This window comes from Natator depressus, chromosome 19 (genome assembly GCF_965152275.1).
Source record: "Natator depressus isolate rNatDep1 chromosome 19, rNatDep2.hap1, whole genome shotgun sequence".
Lineage (NCBI taxonomy): Eukaryota > Metazoa > Chordata > Testudines > Cheloniidae > Natator > Natator depressus.
The window spans coordinates 11,415,488-11,436,066 of record NC_134252.1 but is presented as its reverse complement, the minus strand read 5'-3'; the positions used below and the strand labels follow the sequence as shown (position 1 = coordinate 11,436,066).

Genomic DNA, 20,579 nt, shown 5'->3' with positions numbered 1-20,579 from the left:
ATGCTTGTGAAAAAATAGACTCCAGGTCACACAGCAAGCCAATGGCCAAGTCTGGCAGCCTCCTGACTCCCAGTTCTATGCTCAGTCCATTCGACCACAGCAGGCGTTAAGCCATAAATCATGTTGTCATGGTCGCTCAGCTTGTGCAAGCTTTCGATGGCTTCTCTGTTCTGTTTTCTCTTCCTGGCTCCTACTGTGGGCTTCCCTCTCTCTGAACAGGCCCTGGCTCCGTAAATCGCCGTTCCTTCACAGACAGTCTGACCCCCGAGCTCAGCCACAACACACTGGAAACGGGCCAGAATCAAAAGTCCAGATCCAACCCCCCCACTATGCTTTGGAATTGTTTGGGTCCAGAGGCAAGCCTCCCAGCTGGCCCCCATGTCTCTAATGGGCCAATGAAATGCCCACAGTCTCAATTTAGAGCCAAACTTTGTGACTCAGGCCCATAAACCCAGCAGTGCATGAAACCCATGCACTGAACTATTAGACAACAAACCTGATTCACCCTTGATTTATGCCAGCTCCCATTTAGACAACAGCATGGGGCCCCCGGTGGCAGATCATCTGAAGCTGGTCACAACCTCTGCCACAGAAGGCAGACAGCCCAAGAAATGGATGGGTCTGGCTGTAAAGTGGGCACAGCCATGCCAGCCTGGGATGCATTGGTTCCTACGGGAAGGCTGTTGCATTAACACCTCCTACCTTCTCCTGGGATTGCTGCCAAACCAGTGTGGGGAGATTCACCCTGGCCCTAGGAAGAGAAGTATCAACAGCTCACATCCATCTCTCACGGGTGCTGCTCTTGAGACAGTTTTTTCAGCCTACCCAGCACCTTAGTAGCCGCACGACTCATTTACTCCGGGTCCGACGTGTCAAAATTGGCAGGGTGCACAAGTCTTATGCCCAGTGACTGCCCTTTTCATTTCCCGAGGTGCCCCAGCACGCCCACCCCTACGCCGCTTCCTTGGCTCAAATGCAACTCCCGTTCAAAGGAACCCAGCACAGACAGCAGGAGCAGCCTTCAGAAATGAAAGGGCTTATCTGAGTGGGGAAAGAGAAGCTGCCTCGTACTGCTCTCCGGAGCAGAAATGAGAAAATAAAAGCTCGTGAGAAGCCGAGCTGAGCTGCTGGAAAGGATTTCCCCACAGACTTTGCATTTCATTATAAATAAAATACAGGGAGAGTTTGACAATAATGGAGGCAAACGCAATGACTTATCATTGCTGGCTGACGATGCGTTTTCATATGGCTGTCCTTTAAATGAGTGGCTCTCCCTCAAAGGAGCGGACCGCACAGATGCATCCCGGTGGCATCCCCTCCTGTGTAAAAAGCCCTCAGTCCAAGCCTTTTGCAGCAGCTGAGCCGGCGTTCTACACAACGAGGCAGTAACTTTACCGCCTGCTCCATTATCCTCCCTGGCACGACTCCACTGCGTGAATGGAAATCGCTCACCCGGGCTGAATGAAAGAGCAGGGGTTTGATGTCTCGCCTTCCTTTTTTGCAAAGAAGGCTCCATTAAAATGCCAAGGCCAGACCCTTGGCAGGTATAAATCAGTACAGATCCAGTGAAGCCAACAACCATCTCTGCCAGCGGAGGATCTGGCCCCACTGCTTTAAAGGCCTGACCCTGAGCACCCTGGATTCTCACTGAAGTCATTGGAGAGGTGCTCAGCATCTTGCAGGATCAGACCCAAATGGAGTCAGTGATTCAAAGGCAAGGAGAAGCAGGGTGGTGCAGTGGCTGGGAAACAGGCCCACGAGGTACAAGACCTGGGGTCCATCCCTGGCTCTGCTTCCGAGCTGCTGTGTGAATTAGGGCACTTGGCCATCTCTATGCTGCTGCAAAGTGGAGATAAATGGCACATGTGCTCCTGCAGACAGTGCTTTGAAATCTCCAGATGGGAAAGGGCTGAGTATTACACTCTGCAAATCATCGGTCTGCTATACAGATAAATTGCCATCAGCAGAAGCAGACAAAACAACAACCTGGTATTTAAGGCACAGGACCGGCAGAACGGAGGCTTTTGTGTTCTTAGCCAAGCCCCTTCATCTCTCTATGCTGCCATTTCCTCCCTAATGAAAAGGGGATGGTGATACTTACCCACCTGCTGATGGGATGTTGCGAGGCCAAATTCACGCTTGCGTTCCATGTGCTCTGAGGTCCTTGAAGGGGCTATCCCCAGGGGGCAGTGTTGTCTAGTGGATAAGGCAGTGGGCCAGGAGTCAGGAGAGCTTGCTTCTATTTCTGGCTTTGCCTGCTGGTGGACCATGGGCAAGTCTCCTCCCCTCTTGGCTGGTTAGATCACAAGGTCTCTGTCTCCAGCTATGCACATGCACAGTTCCTAGAATAATGGAGCCTCAGGCTTGGTTGGGACCTCTAAGGGTATGTCTACACTGCAAAAAAAAACAAAAAACCAAACCTGAGCAGCGGGTCTCAGAGCCCGGGGCTCCAGATTCAGATCCGTGGGGCTCACACTACAGCGCTAAAAATAGCCATGTCGGCGTTCCCATTCAGGGGGAGCTCAGGTTCTGGAGCGCTGGACTTCAGAGCCCGAGCAGGAACATCTACACGGCTATTTTAAGCACTGTCGTGCGAGCCCCAGACTGTAGACCTGAGCTCTGAGATTCGCTGTTGCAGGTTGGTTGGTTGGTTTTTGCAGCGTAGATGTACCATAACGCTACTGCAAAACAAATAATAATAATAATTAATAATAGAAGTGCTTAATCGTGTTACTATGCCATGAAAACGTGTCCTTTGGGTTTATTTTTTAACGATCAAGCTCCAGTAAAAGGTCAAGGAGAGCTGAGAATAAGTCCCTGCAGGAAACAGCAGGCATTATGATTACTCTTATAACTAATAATCTTTTATTCAGGAGTGCCCAGAGGCGCCAGTCAAGAATGGGTTGTGGTCAGAGCTGTGTGACCAAATAGGAAGAGTTGGTCCCTTTCTCAAAGAGCTTGAGATGCAGTTTAAGCATAAGAACATCAGAACGGCCATACTGGGTCAGACCAAAGGTCCATCTAGCCCAGTATCCTGGCTTCTGACAGTGGCCAATGCCAGGTGTCCCAGAGGGAATGAACAGAATAGATAATCATTAAGTGATCCATCCCCTGTCACCCATTCCCAACTTCTGGCCAAACGAACAGAAACCAACATTGTTTATCTTCCACAGAGGGTCAGATCCTTACCTGGGGAGAATCCGAGATGTGCCAATTGACACCAGCTGCAGATTTTACCCAGTGTCCATTTTCACCCTATTAAGGGGAGATGACTTTCCACATTGCTTGTCTGGGCTAGCTGTGCCTCTGACCCCGCTCCGGTCTCTGAGTGCACCCCCTTGGGTGTTAGGCTCATGCCTTTCCTGGGCTGGAATCCCCTGATCCTCCCATGCTTAGATCGGGTCCTGGGCTAAAATATCTTGTGTCTCCACTGTGCTTACCCCGCAGGTCTGATTGGGTTCGGCACTTCCAGTTCTTCCCTTTGGGAGGTTGTGAGCAGTGACCACAATTGCCTTATTAAACTGAAGCATTGTTAACTCTTCACAGTAGGAACGAAGTGTAACAGAAGAGAAAAGGGATTTTCAAACAACAACAGGTCTCCCTGCGTGTCTATCTCACCTGGGCTCTAACCATCCTCCTTGGGGACCCCAGTAGGGGCGACTTCCCAGACACCCCCAACCTCTGGAATCTGGGTTCTCAGTCTCAACAACCCCTCTCTCTCTCTTCTCTGTAAAACCTCCTGGATCCTTGTTCCTCCCCACTGGGACTGAGTCACTCGGGGCAAATGGGTCAGGCAGGCCCAGCAGGAGACTGAGCCAGGGCACCCTGAAGAGCTCTTGCATTGGCTCTCAAGTGTTTGCTTGAGAAGTGTCTATAGGAATCCACCTCCCCCTTCCTGGGTACATTTCCCAACACCCCTGCGACTGAATTCACTCAATATATGCACAAAGTAGACATCACAATAACCAGGTCAGCATATGGGATTCATAAACTATTCCAGGCAGTTTCAAGTGCATAACAGTGGGGTTCAGAATGCCTGCATGATGAATGCATGCTGGGATTTCAGAGGAGCCTAAGATTTGGGCACCTAACTCCCTCAGACGCCTTGGAAAATCACATCCTAAAATATTCATCTGCTAGGAGAACATGGCATTCTCCAGACCATTGACTGCTGTGCTCTCTGTGGTGCTGAAGTGAAAGGCTTAATAGCGGCAAAGCTCGGACTCAGCTCTTCATTAGAACATTATGCTCTGGAGCGGGAAGGCAGGTTTTTTCTCATCAGATGGTTTTGTTTACTTGAGGCATGGAGGTTCCCAACCTGAGCTGCTTGACTGGGTGTTTTGCCTTGGGCAAAGTGCTTCACCTCTCTGTGCTGCAATTTCCTCGGCTGTAAAATTGCAGGCAATCTCGTTTATTTGCCCATTTCTGTAAAGCACTTGGAGATCTGCAGATGGAAAGTGCAATCTGTATGCAAAGGGTATAAATTATAATTGTAGTGCACACCACCCCCAAAAAAGCTACGTTATCCTGTTGCAAATTCAAGCACTCGAAAGTTGGGAAACACCAGAAGGCAACATGTACAACCTTAATTCAGCCCCCTTGCATGTATGCATGGTGATACAGTCTTTAATCACCTAGTATTATTTCAACAGGACTACCGCCTCATTCAGTGAATGGGTAGTTGTTCAATATTTCTTATCCCTCCTTTTCAATGTGTGGTCCCAGGCCTTATTTACCACACACCATCCAAACCCTGCACTGAATACAAAATGGTTAATTTCCTTCTGGGTATTTCTAGGTTAGTCTCACCATAGTATCTGAGTGCTTCACCACCCTTATTGAATTTAGACACACAACACCCCTGATTGAGAAGCATTCTTATCCCCGTTTTACTGAGGGGAACTGAGGCACAGAGCGATTCAAGCCAAAATTGCTGAAAGTGTCCATTGATTTTGGGTGCCCAACTTGAGACATGTAGGGCCTAATTTTTCAGAGGGATGGAGCCTCTTGAATGCATTTCATATGTTCAAAGCTCAGATACAAATGACTGCAGTTGCACTTCTGAATCCTTAGCACTACTACAAACCTGGCTCCATATGTCTCAAGTTGGGTGCCCAGAAAATGAGGAACACACAATCAGTGACCAACTGTAAACCTTTTGGTTCAAGTGACTTGCCCAACATCAAATAGAAATGCTGTGGCAGAGGCAGGGGTAGAATCCATTTATCCAGGGAAGCATTCAGCTGCCTAAGCCACAAGCTCATCCTTTCTCTTCCTGAAATCCTCTGCTTTATGCACCACACAACTTCCAACTTCTGCAACAAATGAAGCCACGGTCCTTAAGACAACAGGCTTATTTGCTACACAACCCTGATGCATCCTCAGAGCAGGTGCATCTTGTGGCAGGGTCCTGTGGAAAAAACAGTATGTGATCATGTAAGTCAAGACTGTATCATAAGGCAAATGCATTAGGGGCCAAACTAATATTGCACGGGCAAGATTTTCAGAAGTGACTAGAAGATGCTTCCGCTTTTGGCTGCCCAGTGTGACATGACATGGAGTTGGACATGCAAACACTGAGGTGCACAAAATCACTAGTCCCTTTTGAAAATCTTGGCCCACGTGACTGCACTCTTGTCTTTGTTGCAAAAGGCTTCTGTGTTTATGCCCTGCCAAGGTTCCTTCCCCACTCTGAACTCTAGGGTACAGATGTGGGGACCTGCATGAAAGACCCCCTAAGCTTATTCGTACCAGCTTAGGTTAAAAACTTCCCCAAGGTACAAACTTTGCCTTGTCCTTGAACCATATGCTGCTACCACCAAGCGTTTTAAACAAAGAACAGGGAAAGAGCCCACTTGGAGACGTCTTCTTGCAAAATATCCCCCCAAACCCTACACCCCCTCTCCTGGGGAAGGCTTGATAAGAATCCTCAACAATTTGTACAGGTGAACACAGACCCAAACCCTTGGATCTTAAGAACAATGACAAATCAATCAGGTTCTTAAAAGAAGAATTTTAATTAAAGAAAAGGTAAAAGAATCACCTCTGTAAAATCAGGATGGTAAATACCTTACAGGGTAATCAGATTCAAAACATAGAGAATCCTTCTAGGCAAAACCTTAAGTTCCAAAAAGACACAAAAACAGGAATATACATTCCATCCAGCACAGCTTATTTTACCAGCCATTAAACAAAAGGAAATCTAACGCATTTCTAGCTAGATTACTTACTAACATAACAGGAGTTGTAAGGCTGCATTCCTGATCTGTTCCCGGAAAAAGCATCACACAAACAGACAAACCCTTTGTCGTCCCCCCCCCCCCCACTACAGATTTGAAAGTATCTTGTCCCCTCATTGGTCATTTTGGGTCAGGTGCCAGCGAAGTTATCTTAGTTTCTTAACCCTTTACAGGAGAAAGGGTTTTGCCTCTGGCCAGGAGGGATTTTATAGCACTGTATACAGAAAGGTGGTTACCCTTCACTTTATATTTATGACATACCCTTTATTGGCTTCTGGTTTATAGACGGTCTCTGCTGTCATTAGACCACACTTGACAAAGAAAACCATGCATGGCAAGCTTGCAATGCAATCCTCCATGAAAAGAAACCACAGATCTAAAAATACCATACTCGACAGGGACCACATCCCAAAAGAAATCTTTCCTGAACCCCCTTTTTTGGCCTTCAAACCACCCCCCAACCTTGCCAAGCTCATCATCAGAAGCAAGCTCCCCACAGACCAGGACACACCAATGCAAAGCAGCACCAGACACTGCCACAAACTACAGATGTATCTCCTCTGCTACAATGATAAACACCCCCCACAACACACCTTGCGAGATCCATGGCTCCCATACATGCCTATCACAACACGTGGGGTACCTCATCCAGTGCACTAAATGCCCCAATAACAACTATGTGGGTGAAACCGGACAAACACTGCACTCTCGAATGAACACACAGAGAAAAATTATAAAAGCCAAAGCACCGTCTCACCTATGACAGAAGAGGTGTTAACTACCCACTTCACCCTGAATGGTCTCTTTCAACGTGTGCCAACTCCTTATGTTTAACCATCTGTTCCTCCTTGTATTTAGCTGTGGCACTCTGGTTACCTTTCCCAGACCTGAAGAAGAGCTCTGTGTAAACTCAAAAGTTTGTCTCTTCCACCAACAGAAGTTCGTCCATTAAAATATATCACCTCACCCACCTTGTCTCTCTCAAAAATGTCAAAGTATCAGATAAGTTAGAAAGAACAGGAGTACTTGTGGCACCTTAGAGACTAACAAATTTATTAGAGTATAAGCTTTCGTGGGCTACAGCCCACTTCATCGGATGCATAGAATGGAACATATAGTAAGAAGATATAGATACACAGAAGGTGGAAGTTGCCACACAAACTGTAAGAGGCTAATTAGTTAAGATGAGTTAGGACTTCTCCGCCAACAATGTAAAAACAATTCTCTCCTAGCCTGTCTACTAATGAAAGTTCTGCCAAGCAGAGTGTGGGGAATCATCCCTTTATTATATTTCCCAGTTCCCTAGGGACTTTAAAGAGATCTAATTTAGAACATGCTGTTTCATCTTGACTTCCCTGATCTATAGGCCTCGAACATTCTGGAGCCCCTTGTGGTAAGGTAGAGAGTAATCACATCTCTTTTCATGAGGCTTAACCAAACAAAGGTTACCCCTAGCTTAGCTAGATGGAAAGATAAGGAGGGGTGCCTTTGTGTGTGTCAGAAAGCAAAAGAAAGAGAAAGGTGCCAGGTCTATAGGAAAACTGATGTCTGTCAAGGGATCTAGGCAGAGAAAAAGCTTTACAATCCTACCAAGATACAGTTGAGAAAGCCCTGTTTTGCCTGACTGTGAGGTATAAGCAACCTCACAGTGAGGTGGGCAGAAATGAGCATCCATCTTTCTGTCTCTAAGAACATTTCTGTGGGTGTGTAAGTAAATATCCCACTGAGCAGCCATATCTGCTTCCCTTGGAGTGGGGTGGGTGGGGTGGGGAGAATGCTGCAAAAGGAAAAAATAAAAATCCAACCCCTTATTCCCCCTCCCCTTAAGACAAGAAGGCCTAACACCTGTTTTGTCCTGTGTCCTACTGCAGGGGTCTCTTGTTTAATGAGCACACGTCTTTGCACATTCTCAGCTTATGAATATTTATGGCCATTACATAACCAGCTGGGGATGGGAAAATATCCTGCCCTCTTCTAGGAGCTGAGCTCTGCCTTTGGTGAAAACTGTCTTTGTTACCACTGGCCTCTCTGCTTGGAGCAATGAGGTGGATAACTGGGGGGGGGGGGGGGCAGGATCCCAATGTCTATGAAGGGAGGTGGCTGAGGAGTAGAAAAAAGGGAGAAAAATGAAATAAAAGGCGCAAATGTAAATGGAACTGAACTGGGGGGGGGGGGATTTTGATTGGTGAAATGAGGATCGCCTAGAAAGGGATGTAATATAGAATCAGACAAGTCTCAGCAGGATTGTGGTGGCTGACTGGTCACTGGGATGTGGGTGGACGTGGTGTGTTGAACTTCCCCTTTACAGAGGTAATTTATTTCCCCAATGATGTTAAACTCACACACATCCCTTTACACCCCCACCCCCACAGGTGGCATTCGGAGGGCACTTGCTGGGGCCCCTTGCATGGCTCCAGCCCCACCGGTTCTCAAGCGACGGCCTCAACCGCTGGCACAGAAGCCTCCCTAGACCGGCCAGGACTAACGGCGTCCAGCCCACCTTCCCCCTCCATCCGCGGCTAATGTGCCACTGAATTCCCCCTCTCCCCATCGATTGCCCAGCTGGGCTGCAACCCTGGCTCCTATCCTGCCTGGAGCTCCTTGGCTAAGCTCCAGGGACCCCCTCCAAGGCTGGGGGGGGGGGCACTTGTTGGCAAAGGGAAACATTTCACCGCCCATGCTCCCCCCCCCCGCCCATGGGTTTTGATTGACAGGCACGCCTTTTTGATTCCCTGCCACCACGTGGCTGCCGACGTCCAGGGGAGTTGTCAGCTTTGACACGAAATCGCTCTGGCCCCGGCGGCGGCAGGTTCCCCGCTCTCCGCCCGCGATCCGCGCCGGAGGAGGAGCAGGCGAGCGGGGATCGGCGTCGGAAGCGGCTCCCCCGCGGCCGGAGCCTGAGCCAGGCTCCCGGCCGGTTGCAGCCACCCCTGCGGGTCTAGGGAGGAGCCCGGGAGTCGGATGCACTTTAGGGGGCGGCGGCGGGGCCAGCTAGCAAACACGAACCCCCGCCCCGTGCCCCTTTCCAGGGCTCCCCCCCGCGCCCCTTTCCAGGGCTGCCCCCCCTCCCCTTTTCAGGGCTCCCCCCCGCGCCCCTTTCCAGGGCTGCCCCCCGCCCCTTTTCAGGGCTCCCCCCCCGCGCCCCTTTCCAGGGCTGCCCCCCGCCCCTTTTCAGGGCTCCCCCCGCGCCCCTTTCCAGGGCTGCAAGGGGCTGGCGGCTGCTTGGAAAGTCTCGCCCCGCTTCGCCCCGCCATGGAGCTGTCCACACTGCCCGGGGCTGAAGCCGACGCCGAATTCTTCTCCAACGGCAGCCGCCTGCGCGCCTCGCCCTGGGGTCCCTGCCCCAACCAGAGCTTCAACCACACGGGGCTGCCCGCGGCCAAGGACCCCACCTCCATCGCCATCGCCATCGCCATCACCGCCCTCTACTCCGTGGTGTGCGTGGTGGGGCTGCTGGGGAACATCCTGGTCATGTACGGCATCGTCAGGTACGGGCAGGGCTCCCACCTGGGCCAGGTGTGTGTGCGTGGGGGGGTCACCTGCACGGCTCCGGAGGGGGTGGGGGGCACTAGGTGACAAGCCGGGGCAGGCTGTCCAGAAGCCAGCGTAGGTGTAATGGAACGGGATATTATGTGTGTGTGTGGGGGGGGGGTGTTTGTGTGCAGAATGGGGGGTGTGAGCATGTGTGTGAGCAGAATGGGGTGTGTGTACAGAATGGGGGTGTGTGTAGAGAATGCGTGAGCATGTGTGTGAGCAGAATGGGGTGTGTGTAGAGAATGTTGTGTTTGTGTGTACAGAATGTTCTGTGTGTTCAGAATGTTGTGTGAGCATTTGTGTGGGTACAAAATGTTGTGCGTGCATTTGTGTGGGAACAGAATGGGGTGGGTGGGTGTGTGTGTGTACAGAATCTTGCGTAAGCATTTGTGGGTGGATGTATAAAACCTACATATTAGAGTATGGGGGGATGTATGTGAAAACTAGTATTGCATGTGAGAGTGAAGCCACAATTTGTGTGTGTGTGTGTAACAGAGCACTGTGTTCAGAGTAGCAGCCGTGTTAGTCTGTGTCCGCAAAAAGAAAAGGAGGACTTGTGGCCCCTGAGAGACTAAGCTGTAGCTCACGAAAGCTTATGCTCAAATAAATTGGTTAGTCTCTCAGGTGCCACAAGTCCTCCTTTTCTTTTTTTGGAGCACTGTGTGTATGTCTGTAAAGCAACAGAGTATTGTGTGCGAATGAAAAAAACACTTGTGTGTGTGACAGTGTGTGTGTGTGTGTGTGTGTGTACAGCATGCCCTGGAGGGGAAGGAAGGTAAGGGGAGAATACAGAACCACTAATGTAACTGGTTCCAAATGCTGCAAGTCCCTTTACTTCCTAGCTGTGATTCATACAGTGTTAGTGCTGAAAGCTGTTCACAACCCAAGGTCTAAAGCTGACCATGCTGTATTTCGGAAAAGGCGATTGTTGGAGGTTAGCCGACTGTCAGTGCAATCCTAATGTCCTGCTGTAAAAACCAACCCTCCCAAATCAGTGCCATCAGATGTCAAGGTGATCAAATCAGTTGCTCTCAAATCTTAAAGTTGCAGAAGGAGCTTAGCATAAGAACCGTGTCCGGTGTATCTGCGTGTTGAAAGCTTCGCTGGTGATTAAGAAGAGAGGGCAGAGGGCTCAAATCCTCAGCTGGTGTAAACTAGTGTCGCTCCATGGAAGTCAATGGAACTACGCTGAGGGTCTGGACCAGTGGGCATATTTATTTCCCACCCATGAAAAGCTGACACAGCCCGAGCTCATAAACGCATTCTTAGCCTAGAGGCTATGAGTCACCGCTCACGTGTGTCTATGCACAACCTGGAAATAAGCAAGGTGCCCATGTGTTTTTCCTTGTTATTTTTGACACACATGAAATATCCAATGCCTAGCTTTGTTAGCAGGGAATTCATGCAGTGAATTTCAGAATCCTCCTCAAGTGACTGAGTCTCACAGCTAGGCTGAGTGCCCTGGCTGTAGATTGCAGTTAGCGACTAAAACAGCCTCCAGATAACTGAATGGAGATTTTCCTTATCAGTGGACAGTCCCTCTGATCACCGCAGATCTCAGCCTAATGATTCTGGCCTCGGGTACCGTCTAATATTACCGGAATAGAGACATGCTGTTGCTTGCTATAACAGGTGAATAGGTGTACTTTTCCCATGTAGGAGCCTGATCCAGAGCCCATCAATGGCAATGGGAGTCTTTTCATTGCTTTCAGTGAGCTCTGGATCAGGCCCTTGGCCTGGCTCACTAGAATTCAGAGCAAATTGGGCCCTGGAAATGTAGGGCCAGATCCTCAGCTGCTGTTGGTGTATCTGCAGTGGCTTTCAGTGGAATCACACCTGTTTACACCACCTGTGGATCTGGCCCTTAGCCTATAGAATCTCTTTTGAGATCACGTTCTTCACGGTTCTCATTCATCTTCCCATCAGTCTCATAGCACACCCTCACTCCTGATCTGTCACAAGGATCAGGAGTTCTGGGACTCCTGGATGTCCACACCGTAATGCTGACTCCCTGTCTATTCTCTTACAACAGTCTGTGTTGGCTCAAGAGCACAAGGGGCTGTAGCCACAAAATGAATGCCTTCACTCTAGGTTTCTAACTCCTGTTGGAAGGGCAAGGACAATAATCCCGCTGCCTTGGCATAGGGAGCTTAGAAGTTCCTTTACTCAAGACAGCAATTCTGTCATCAACTCTTTGTTCTGTAGGATGGTAGACAGTGTGCTTAAAACAAAAGCCATGTTCTTTCTGTACCCCCCACTGCTCACCATAACCCTCGCTGCACCGGATCACTGGGGCTGTCACTCATTGGTACCAAATTTACTTCTCTCCCACACAAACCTACCAGCACTTCCTGGGTGATGCCTGTAAATTATTCATACTGGGCATGCAGAATCATCAGACTTGGGGCCAGATGCTGATGCCCTTACTCCATTGGTCTCACTGAAAATATCTCACTCTTCAGGGCTCGGGTAGCAGCATCTGGCCCTGAGGTTATAGAAAACTCAGTATATTTTAGTAGATAAATCCTGCACCATCTCCAGCTTCTCCCTTGGCTATTATTGATTAATTATATTAGCTGTAGTAATATTACTGTAGCATCTAGGAGCCCTAGTCATGGACAAGGAGCTTTTGTGCAAGGTGATGTACACATGTTTGCTTGTGTCTTTTCCTCATTTGGGGGTCTTTATCTCACCTTTTAACAGTCAGTTTCACACATTTAGAACCTGGGGGGTTGTGAGTTGTGTACTTTGCTCTTATATAGGGTTTTTCATCTGTGGATCTCAAAGCACTTTACAAAAAAAGAAAAGGAGTACTTGTGGCACCTTAGAGACTAACCAATTTATTTGAGCATAAGCTTTCGTGAGCTACAGCTCACTGTATTATCCCCATTTTACAGGTAGGGAAACTGAAGTATGGAGAGGTGAAATTATTTGCCCGTGGTCACACAGTGATTCAGTGGCAGAACTGGGACTAGAACCCACATCTTCAGACCCTGAGGCAACATTGCCTCAGATTTAAGAGGCAGCCATCCGCTTGAAACTTTCACTGTGCATTTTTCAGTTGCAATGTGAAAGACCTACAAGCCTGTCATCATTGCTCAGTCGCCAACTCCACTATAACCAGGCCTTTGATTGGGACTGGGACTCAGTCTTGGATAACCTCGATGAGTAACTTAGAGCATAATTTTCAAAAGTGCCTAAGGGACTTCTAAGCCTATATTGGGACTTAGGTCCCTACGACACTGAGGGCCAGATTTTCAAAGGTATTTAGGTGCACAAAGATACAGAGAGGTGCCCGGGAAGAGTTAAATATCTGAAAAGCTGGTCCTTGAAAGGGTTGCCCTTCAACTCTAAGGGCCTGGTTTTCTGGTGCTGAGCCCCCCTGCAGCTGAATATTCTCAGGCACCTCTGAAAATCAGGTCCAGGATGCCCCAGTTTGTTATCCATTTGCAAAATGGGGCAATGGTGCCGACATCACAGAACACTGTGCGGCTCCAGTCAATGTCTGTGACATGCTTTGAGAGTCTCAAGGAAAAAAATGGTCTAAGTGTTGTTATCAACATCATAACACGCACAGAAGAGGCTAATGATGTGTAGCAATCAGAGGTAGGAACTAAATAAGCTGTTTATTATGTGGGCTGTTGTAAAATGGCAACTTTATTCTACATTGCTTTGATTTACAATTTCCACTGCAGCTGCAGAAATTAGCAGAGATTTGTCTGGAGCGTGGGTTGGAGAAAGAAACCCTCTTGCTCCCCTTTCATCCCACCACTCCGTTTGTCTGAAGGGCTCATCCTGCTGATGAATGGCAATGAATGAAAGCTGCCAAGTTCCAGGAGGTTAATGATTCCCTTTGTTGTGGCCTAAGTGGCTATTGTGAAATCTCTGGTTTTCAGCCCCAGACACGAAATATACCAATTCCCCAATCTGGCCATTGGCAGGGCTGCAGAACCACACTCTCGCGTGCGGCTCCAAAAGGCAAGTTCACAGGAATTTAGCGCAACAGGGCAAGATTGAATAAACCCCGTCAAAATCCCAACTTTTCGCTATTTTCAATTTTCCTCTGCCAGCACATTCGGTACATAGCAACCAGCACACCAGGTTGTTCCAGCCCGGCTTTGGTTGTGCAGGAAATAAATGGTGTGACTCACATGAGGTAAGTTACCCCACAAAACACAGACTGCATCAGGGCTGGAAGAAACTGAATGATCTGTGCATGATCCATCCTGCCCAATTCTGCTCCCATTGAACTCAGTGGGAATCGCAATCCAAACAGGCCCCTTTATAGGGAGGTTTTCATTCTGTAGTGAAATCAAATAGGTCAGTGCAGGATTCCCTGCTCTCTACCCTGTCTCAGATATAGACCTGAAAAGGATTTTTTAGGACCTGATTCTGCACCATTGACACAGCTCCCATTGTCTTCAATGGGAGCAGGCTGGGTCTAGGCTGGGCCTGATCCAGAGCTCATTGCAATCAATTGAAACACTCCCCTTTGGCTTTGACAGTAGCCTTTACAAGATTGGACCTTTACTGATTAGTTTGAGGGGGCTGGAGTAGGAGAATGTACAGCACTATGAAGCCTCGACTCTTGAAAGAAAGGTAAAGTACAGTATGGTTAAACCACTCAAACATTAGCTATCATGGTATGTTCTCTGCAGCATCCTAGCAAGTAAAATAACACAAAGGTGTGCATCAGTGCCAGTATAATCTTTAGCCTGCCTCCGTCATGTATTTTTAACCTTTGCAACCCCCACGAGCTGGCTGGGTGCGTGGAGGGCAGACTGTGTGACTAGCAGATCAAACCGGGCCTGATCCAAAGTCTGGGGGGATTTTCCATTGACTCCAGCAGGCTTTGCATCAGGCCCATACTGACCAGCAAATTAAAACATCAAAACTATGCAGTGTCATTGTGAAAGATGCATGTTACTGGCTCTTTAGATACCTGAAGCTGGTTCAGGAAAGAATTGTCCAGAAGGGCTCTTTAAAAATCCATTCTGATTTAACCCATTAAGTAACCTAATTGTTACCCGCGACCTCTAAAGTTTAAAAATCTGTCTAGGGTCATATCTGGAGCCTATTGCTGTGGGCTAATGACCATTGGTCCGAGACCCTAATCGATTTAATCCATATGAAATAACCAATTGCCCATTCTACGGAACCTTCAGTCCGAGGCTCTGAAAGTGCTTTGCACAGAGGAGCGACACAATGCGCTGTTGAATTTCACACACGTTTGTTCTCAGGAGCAGCTTCCTTTTCTCTCCCAGTCCCAGCCCATGTGCTGAAACCAGCTGCAAATGCAAAGACCCTCATGGGCCAGGAATCTGTCCCAAAAGTAAAAAGCATGGACCCAACCCTGCACCACCCTGGGCTATATTCTGCTTTCAGTTGCACAAGTGAAGTGGCTCCATGTACAGGAGCAGACTCGCCCCTGCAGCACCTCCTGCTGGTCATTGGGGAATTAGCTCTTTCCAGCACAGAGCACCCTCTGCAGGCCAGTTATCCGCACAGCTCTGGCCCCTGTGTCCCTCACAGACCCCAGTGCCCCTTTCTCTGGGTTCTGCCCCCTGGCAGCACCCCCACACTCTGCCTCTGGGTCTCCCCTTCCTGGGGAACCCCCAGCCCCTATCCTCGCCTTGCCTCAGTCTGGGCTACTGCCAGTCATCACCAAGCCCCTGCTCCCTGGGGCAGACTGCAGTGTAAAGACCACTCATCATAGGCAAGGGGGTTCAGACCTGTTGCCTTCCTCTGCCTGCCAGTACCTCTATGGGCCTTGGACCAGGCCTTACAGCCTAGGGAGTTGCCAGCCTGGAGCACCCCACTCAGCCTGCTCCTTCCCCAGCACTGCACCACCCTCAGTACCCTGTCAGGCAGGCCCTGCTCTCACCTGGCCTGGAGAGAGACTCCTGGGGCCCCTGGCTCACAGCCTTTTTATACAGGCCAGCTGGGGGCCTGATTGGGGCATGGCCCAGCTGCGGCTGCTTCCCCAATGAGCCATCCCCAGCCACAGCCCTCTCCAGGGCTGCTTTTAACCCCTTCTATTTTAGGAGCAGGGTAGCCACCCCACTACATTCCACTTAAATCAATGGCGTCACCAGGGCCGGATTAAGACCTTTAGAGGCCCTAAGCACTGAAAAGATTCTGGTCCCCCCGATATGTAATTCAAAATAAAAACAATACTATACCATAAAATAAAATTTTATTTTTCGAAATGACACAAAACTTACATGTATGCTGAAATTAAAATAGCTTCTTTCTAGATTTTCTGATTGCAAAATTCTGGATACGTTCATTGAAGCTGACTCGACGAAGCATGTCTGCTTCTATACACACTAGGGAAAGTGAATCAAGCCTGTCCTGGCACATTGTTGTTCTCTGAGGGTTTTTTATTCTTTTCAGCTGAGAAAAAGAGCGTCCTGCGGAGCAGTTAGTCATCATCAGTGTTAGACAAATCCGTCGTGCGGTCTCCACATTTGGAAATACACGTTGTATTCCCGCTTTCAATATTGTGTCATGAAGATCAATGTGACTGGATTTTATTTTTCCTGATTCATTAAACTTTGCGCGCATATAACAGTGGAACTGCCGTACTTCATGTTCAAGTCAACAGGGGATGAGTCACCTAGCTTTTGGGAACCCTGTGAATGTTGTTTGTCAGATAAGTCCATATCATTTAGAAAAGAAAATCTACTTGATACTTAGAATCATAGAATCATAGAATATCAGGGTTGGAAGGGACCTCAGGAGGTCATCTACTCCAACCCCCTGCTCAAAGCAGGACCAATCCCCAATTAAATCATCCCAGCCAGGGCTTTGTCAAGCCTGATCTTAAAAACTTCTAAGGAAGGAGATTCTACCACCTCCCTAGGTAACGCATTCCAGTGTTTCACCACCCTCCTAGTGAAAAAGTTTTTCCTAATATCCAACCTAAACCTCCCCCACTGCAACTTGAGACCATTACTCCTTGTCCTGTCATCTTCTACCACTGAGAATAGTCTAGAACCATCCTCTTTGGAACCACCTCTCAGGTAGTTGAAAGCAGCTATCAAATCCCCCCTCATTCTTCTCTTCCGCAGACTAAACAATCCCAGTTCCCTCAGCCTCTCCTCATAAGTCATGTGTTCCAGACCCCTAATCATTTTTGTTGCCCTTCGCTGGACTCTCTCCAATTTCTCCACATCCTTCTTGTAGTGTGGGGCCCAAAACTGGACACAGTACTCCAGATGAGGCCTCACCAATGTCGAATAGAGGGGAACGATCACATCCCTCGATCTGCTCGCTATGCCCCTACTTATACATCCCAAAATGCCATTGGCCTTCTTGGCAACAAGGGCACACTGCTGACTCATATCCAGCTTCTCGTCCACTGTCACCCCTAGGTCCTTTTCCGCAGAACTGGTGCCTAGCCATTCGGCCCCTAGTCTGTAGCGGTGCATTGGGTTCTTCCGTCCTAAGTGCAGGACCCTGCATTTATCCTTATTGAACCTCATCAGGTTTCTTTTGGCCCAATCCTCCAATTTGTCCAGGTCCCTCTGTATCCTATCTCTGCCCTCCAACGTATCTACCACTCCTCCCAGTTTAGTATCATCCGCAAATTTGCTAAGAGTGCAATCCACACCATCCTCCAGATCATTTATGAAGATATTGAACAAAACCGGCCCCAGGACCGACCCCTGGGGCACTCCACTTGACACCGGCTGCCAACTAGACATGGAGCCATTGATCACTACCCGTTGAGCCCGACAATCTAGCCAACTTTCTACCCACCTTATAGTGCATTCATCCAGCCCATACTTCTTTAACTTGCTGACAAGAATACTGTGGGAGACCGTGTCAAAAGCTTTGCTAAAGTCAAGAAAGTCTTTGTACACTTCACCTCTTCTCTTCATATGAGCTTCAAGTGTATCAATTATAGCACAGTGAGTAGATACGAGAAAATTTGTCTCTAGGATTCAATGCTGTTTCTGTTGCAGTGCTATCATTTGCTTGTTTTTTCCTGATTCGCTTGCGGGACTGGCCTTCTTTGTAGTTAGTATCAGGGAAGATATCTTTTGATAGGTCTTCAAATCTTTCAAAATCATTCCTCAAAGTGTGTAAGTGGTCTGCTAATGATTGACAGGGGTCTGCACATGTTATCGAATCCAATTCTTTTTCTTGGAGAGCTTGACTTGTGTGGTAAAAGTGTTGTAGAATTTCATTCTACATGGTCAACATGAATACAAACTCTAGTTCTTCCATCTTGCTGGCAATGTTTTCTGCCTCTCGTATAGTTTCTCCCTTTTGTGATTGGTCTTCAGCTGGACTTTCTAATGCAGCCACAATCTTCGAGTAGGACTCCAGAATTGCACTTGTTGCCACTGCACGTGCCTCCCAGCAAGTATTAGAAAGAGAGTTCAACACATGATCATTGCCCAAATATGTTTCAAGAACTGCCCATTGGTGTGTTGAGGCAGAGAAAAATGTATAAAGTAACTGGACTGTTGAGAAACAAAGAACTTACTGCCACCGGACAACAATCAACAGCACTGCGGCCAACAAGACTGAGAGAGTATGCCGCACATGGTGTGAATATGGCATATTTGTTCAGTTCTAAAAGCTTCTTCTGCATTCCTTGATAACGCCCTGACATGTTGGCAGCGTTGTCGTAAGATTGACCTCTGCACTCTGAGAAATCTATTTTGCAAACTTGGCACAGGTAATGCAGTACTTGATTTGCCATTTCTTCACCCGTGTGGCTTTTCAAATTGAGGAATATTATAAATGACAGGATCTGAATTCCTCGCATTATTTCGATCTGCGTTAGTAGGAGGCCCCCCCTGGTTTAGGTGGGGATAAGTAATAAAAAGAGAACAGAAAAACGGGGGAAGAGTGTGGAGTGGAGTGTAACGAAGTCTAACAAAGTTCTGATTTTTCCCATGATGACTACTTCAATGCTTTTTTTGAAATATCAAATATCAAAGTTTTTCCCAAAAAAAAAAAATCTCATTTTTTTGGTGCCCCCTGCTTTGCTGGTGCCCTAAGAACGTGCTTAGTCTGCCTACTGGGTAATCCAGCCTTGGGCATCACTCCAGATTTACAGTGTGGGAGCTGAGGGCAGGATAGAGCCCACGCTGTACCTGGGACTCGCCTGTTGATTTCAAAGGGAATGCCACGCATCCATGCAGGATAGGGCGCTAAAACTGTGCCCAGCATGCCATTCACATTCAAAGCTCACTTCAAAGATGACTAAGGGGGGCTGGGGGACGACCCTGCAGGCCTGTGCAGATGAGTGTGGGGGGGCGGGGGCAGGAAGAAGGGCAGCAGGAAGGTGAAAAGAGCCCCTCCCGCCTTTTTCACAGATGCACGAAGCTCAGGAAGCAGGGAGGGCAGGACCTAGGCCCAGGCTGGCCAGCAGAGATAAGCCAATGGCAGGAGGGAGGCCAGGGCACACGATGGACCATGTGAGAGAATGTAGCAAGAGTCACTAAGGCTTGTGCCTTGGTTGCTCTCCCAGAACCACTGTCCCTGTCTCAGCCCAGGTGAGGCCGCTGTGGGAGGGGCCTGGCACCCACCTCCTCCTCACCCCCACCCTCTTCCTCCCAGTCCTTAAATCCAGGGGGCAGGAGTGTGCTGGGATCCTAGGCCTGGCTGCCCCAGCAGGGGGGACAGAGTACAAGGGCTCTCCTCGTTTACGTACCCTCGCAGGGGATGGAGCACCTTAGTCCTGGCATCTCCGGAGCACAACGACAACTCCTGTCTCGTGCCACTGGGGGCGGTAGAGTCCCAGGCTGGGGATTTGTAGGGCGGTCAGCAGGTCCATGGCAGATCCCTCCCACCCTGGGCTAGTGAGCAGAGCTGCAAGGGTGGGGAGGCAGCCATGCAGCCTGAGGGGTCCAAAAGGCACTGGGTCAACCTGGGGTACAAAGCTCCCACTGAGCTGTTGCCCTCTGCCCCTAGAACTGACCCAGGGATCTTGCCCAAAGTGGATCGCACAGAGGAAAGGAACGTCTCTGCCAAGTGCAGAATCCAGGGGCCCTCATGCGAAAGTGGAGCCCAAAAGGTCCTTTGATGAGTGATTCTTGCCCAAGATCAGAGAAAGGCACAGGGGGAAGCTGGAGCTGTGTGACACGTGCCCATGGGCTTCTAGCCAAATCAGTCAATTCTAACGGGAGCACCCTTGGCCTTTTTCGTTCTGCGTTTTTGCCATGACTGTTGTCCTGACGTTAGATCTTTAAAATACCCCTTGAAAGAACCCGGCAGCAGCATAACTGCCCCTGCGAATGCCCAGCACGTAATGGCACTGTCTGATATAATTGCAGAAAATTAATCTTGGCGACTTCCACTCCTGCAGGAGCCATGTGTTTCCTCTACGAGTGCCTGATGCCCAATTTGCTAAGAGAACATGTGTGTTGTAGAGGTGGAATTCTCAGATCCGCAGTGAAGTTCCTGGCAGTGTTTCTCTTTTAACCCCATCCGGGCGTTCAAGGGTTTGTAACGCCTCCGACTAACTGTTTAGAAAAGGTTTCGGGAGCGGAGCTTGGGCAGAACAAGGTGGAGCGCGGGGTAGAACTGGGGCTGGAGGCAGAGCTAGGCTGGGGTCAGAGCGGAGATGCAGCTAGGGGCGGATCTGGCCTGGAGGCGGAGCTGAGCCTGGAGGCGGAGCAGGCTTGGGGGCTGAATGGGGCTGGGGGCGGAGCTGGGCTGGAAGCATGGCGCTCACTCCACGCCCCCTGTGGGGGCTGGCCCAGGCCCCACCACATGCCCCCCTGAACCTTCCTTTGGGGCGCGCCCCACAGTTTGGGGGCCACTGCTGTAGTGAGTGTCTACCCT

At 49.1% G+C, this 20,579-nt stretch overlaps 1 protein-coding gene across 2 annotated transcripts in view; it reads left to right on the top strand.

Annotated features, from left to right (window-relative positions):
* Nucleotides 1-9,419: 9,419 nt before the first annotated feature.
* OPRD1 (opioid receptor delta 1) overlaps nt 9,420-20,579 on the top strand; it is a 37,844-nt gene continuing 26,684 nt past the window's right edge. The window contains exon 1 of one of the 2 annotated variants that reach the window (XM_074934195.1): nt 9,420-9,727. In XM_074934195.1, the coding sequence (XP_074790296.1) occupies nt 9,492-9,727 (236 nt within the window). In that variant the 5' untranslated portion in view covers nt 9,420-9,491. Of the gene's footprint in view, nt 9,756-20,579 lie in introns of both variants that reach the window. The other variant, XM_074934196.1, reaches the window with a different exon arrangement.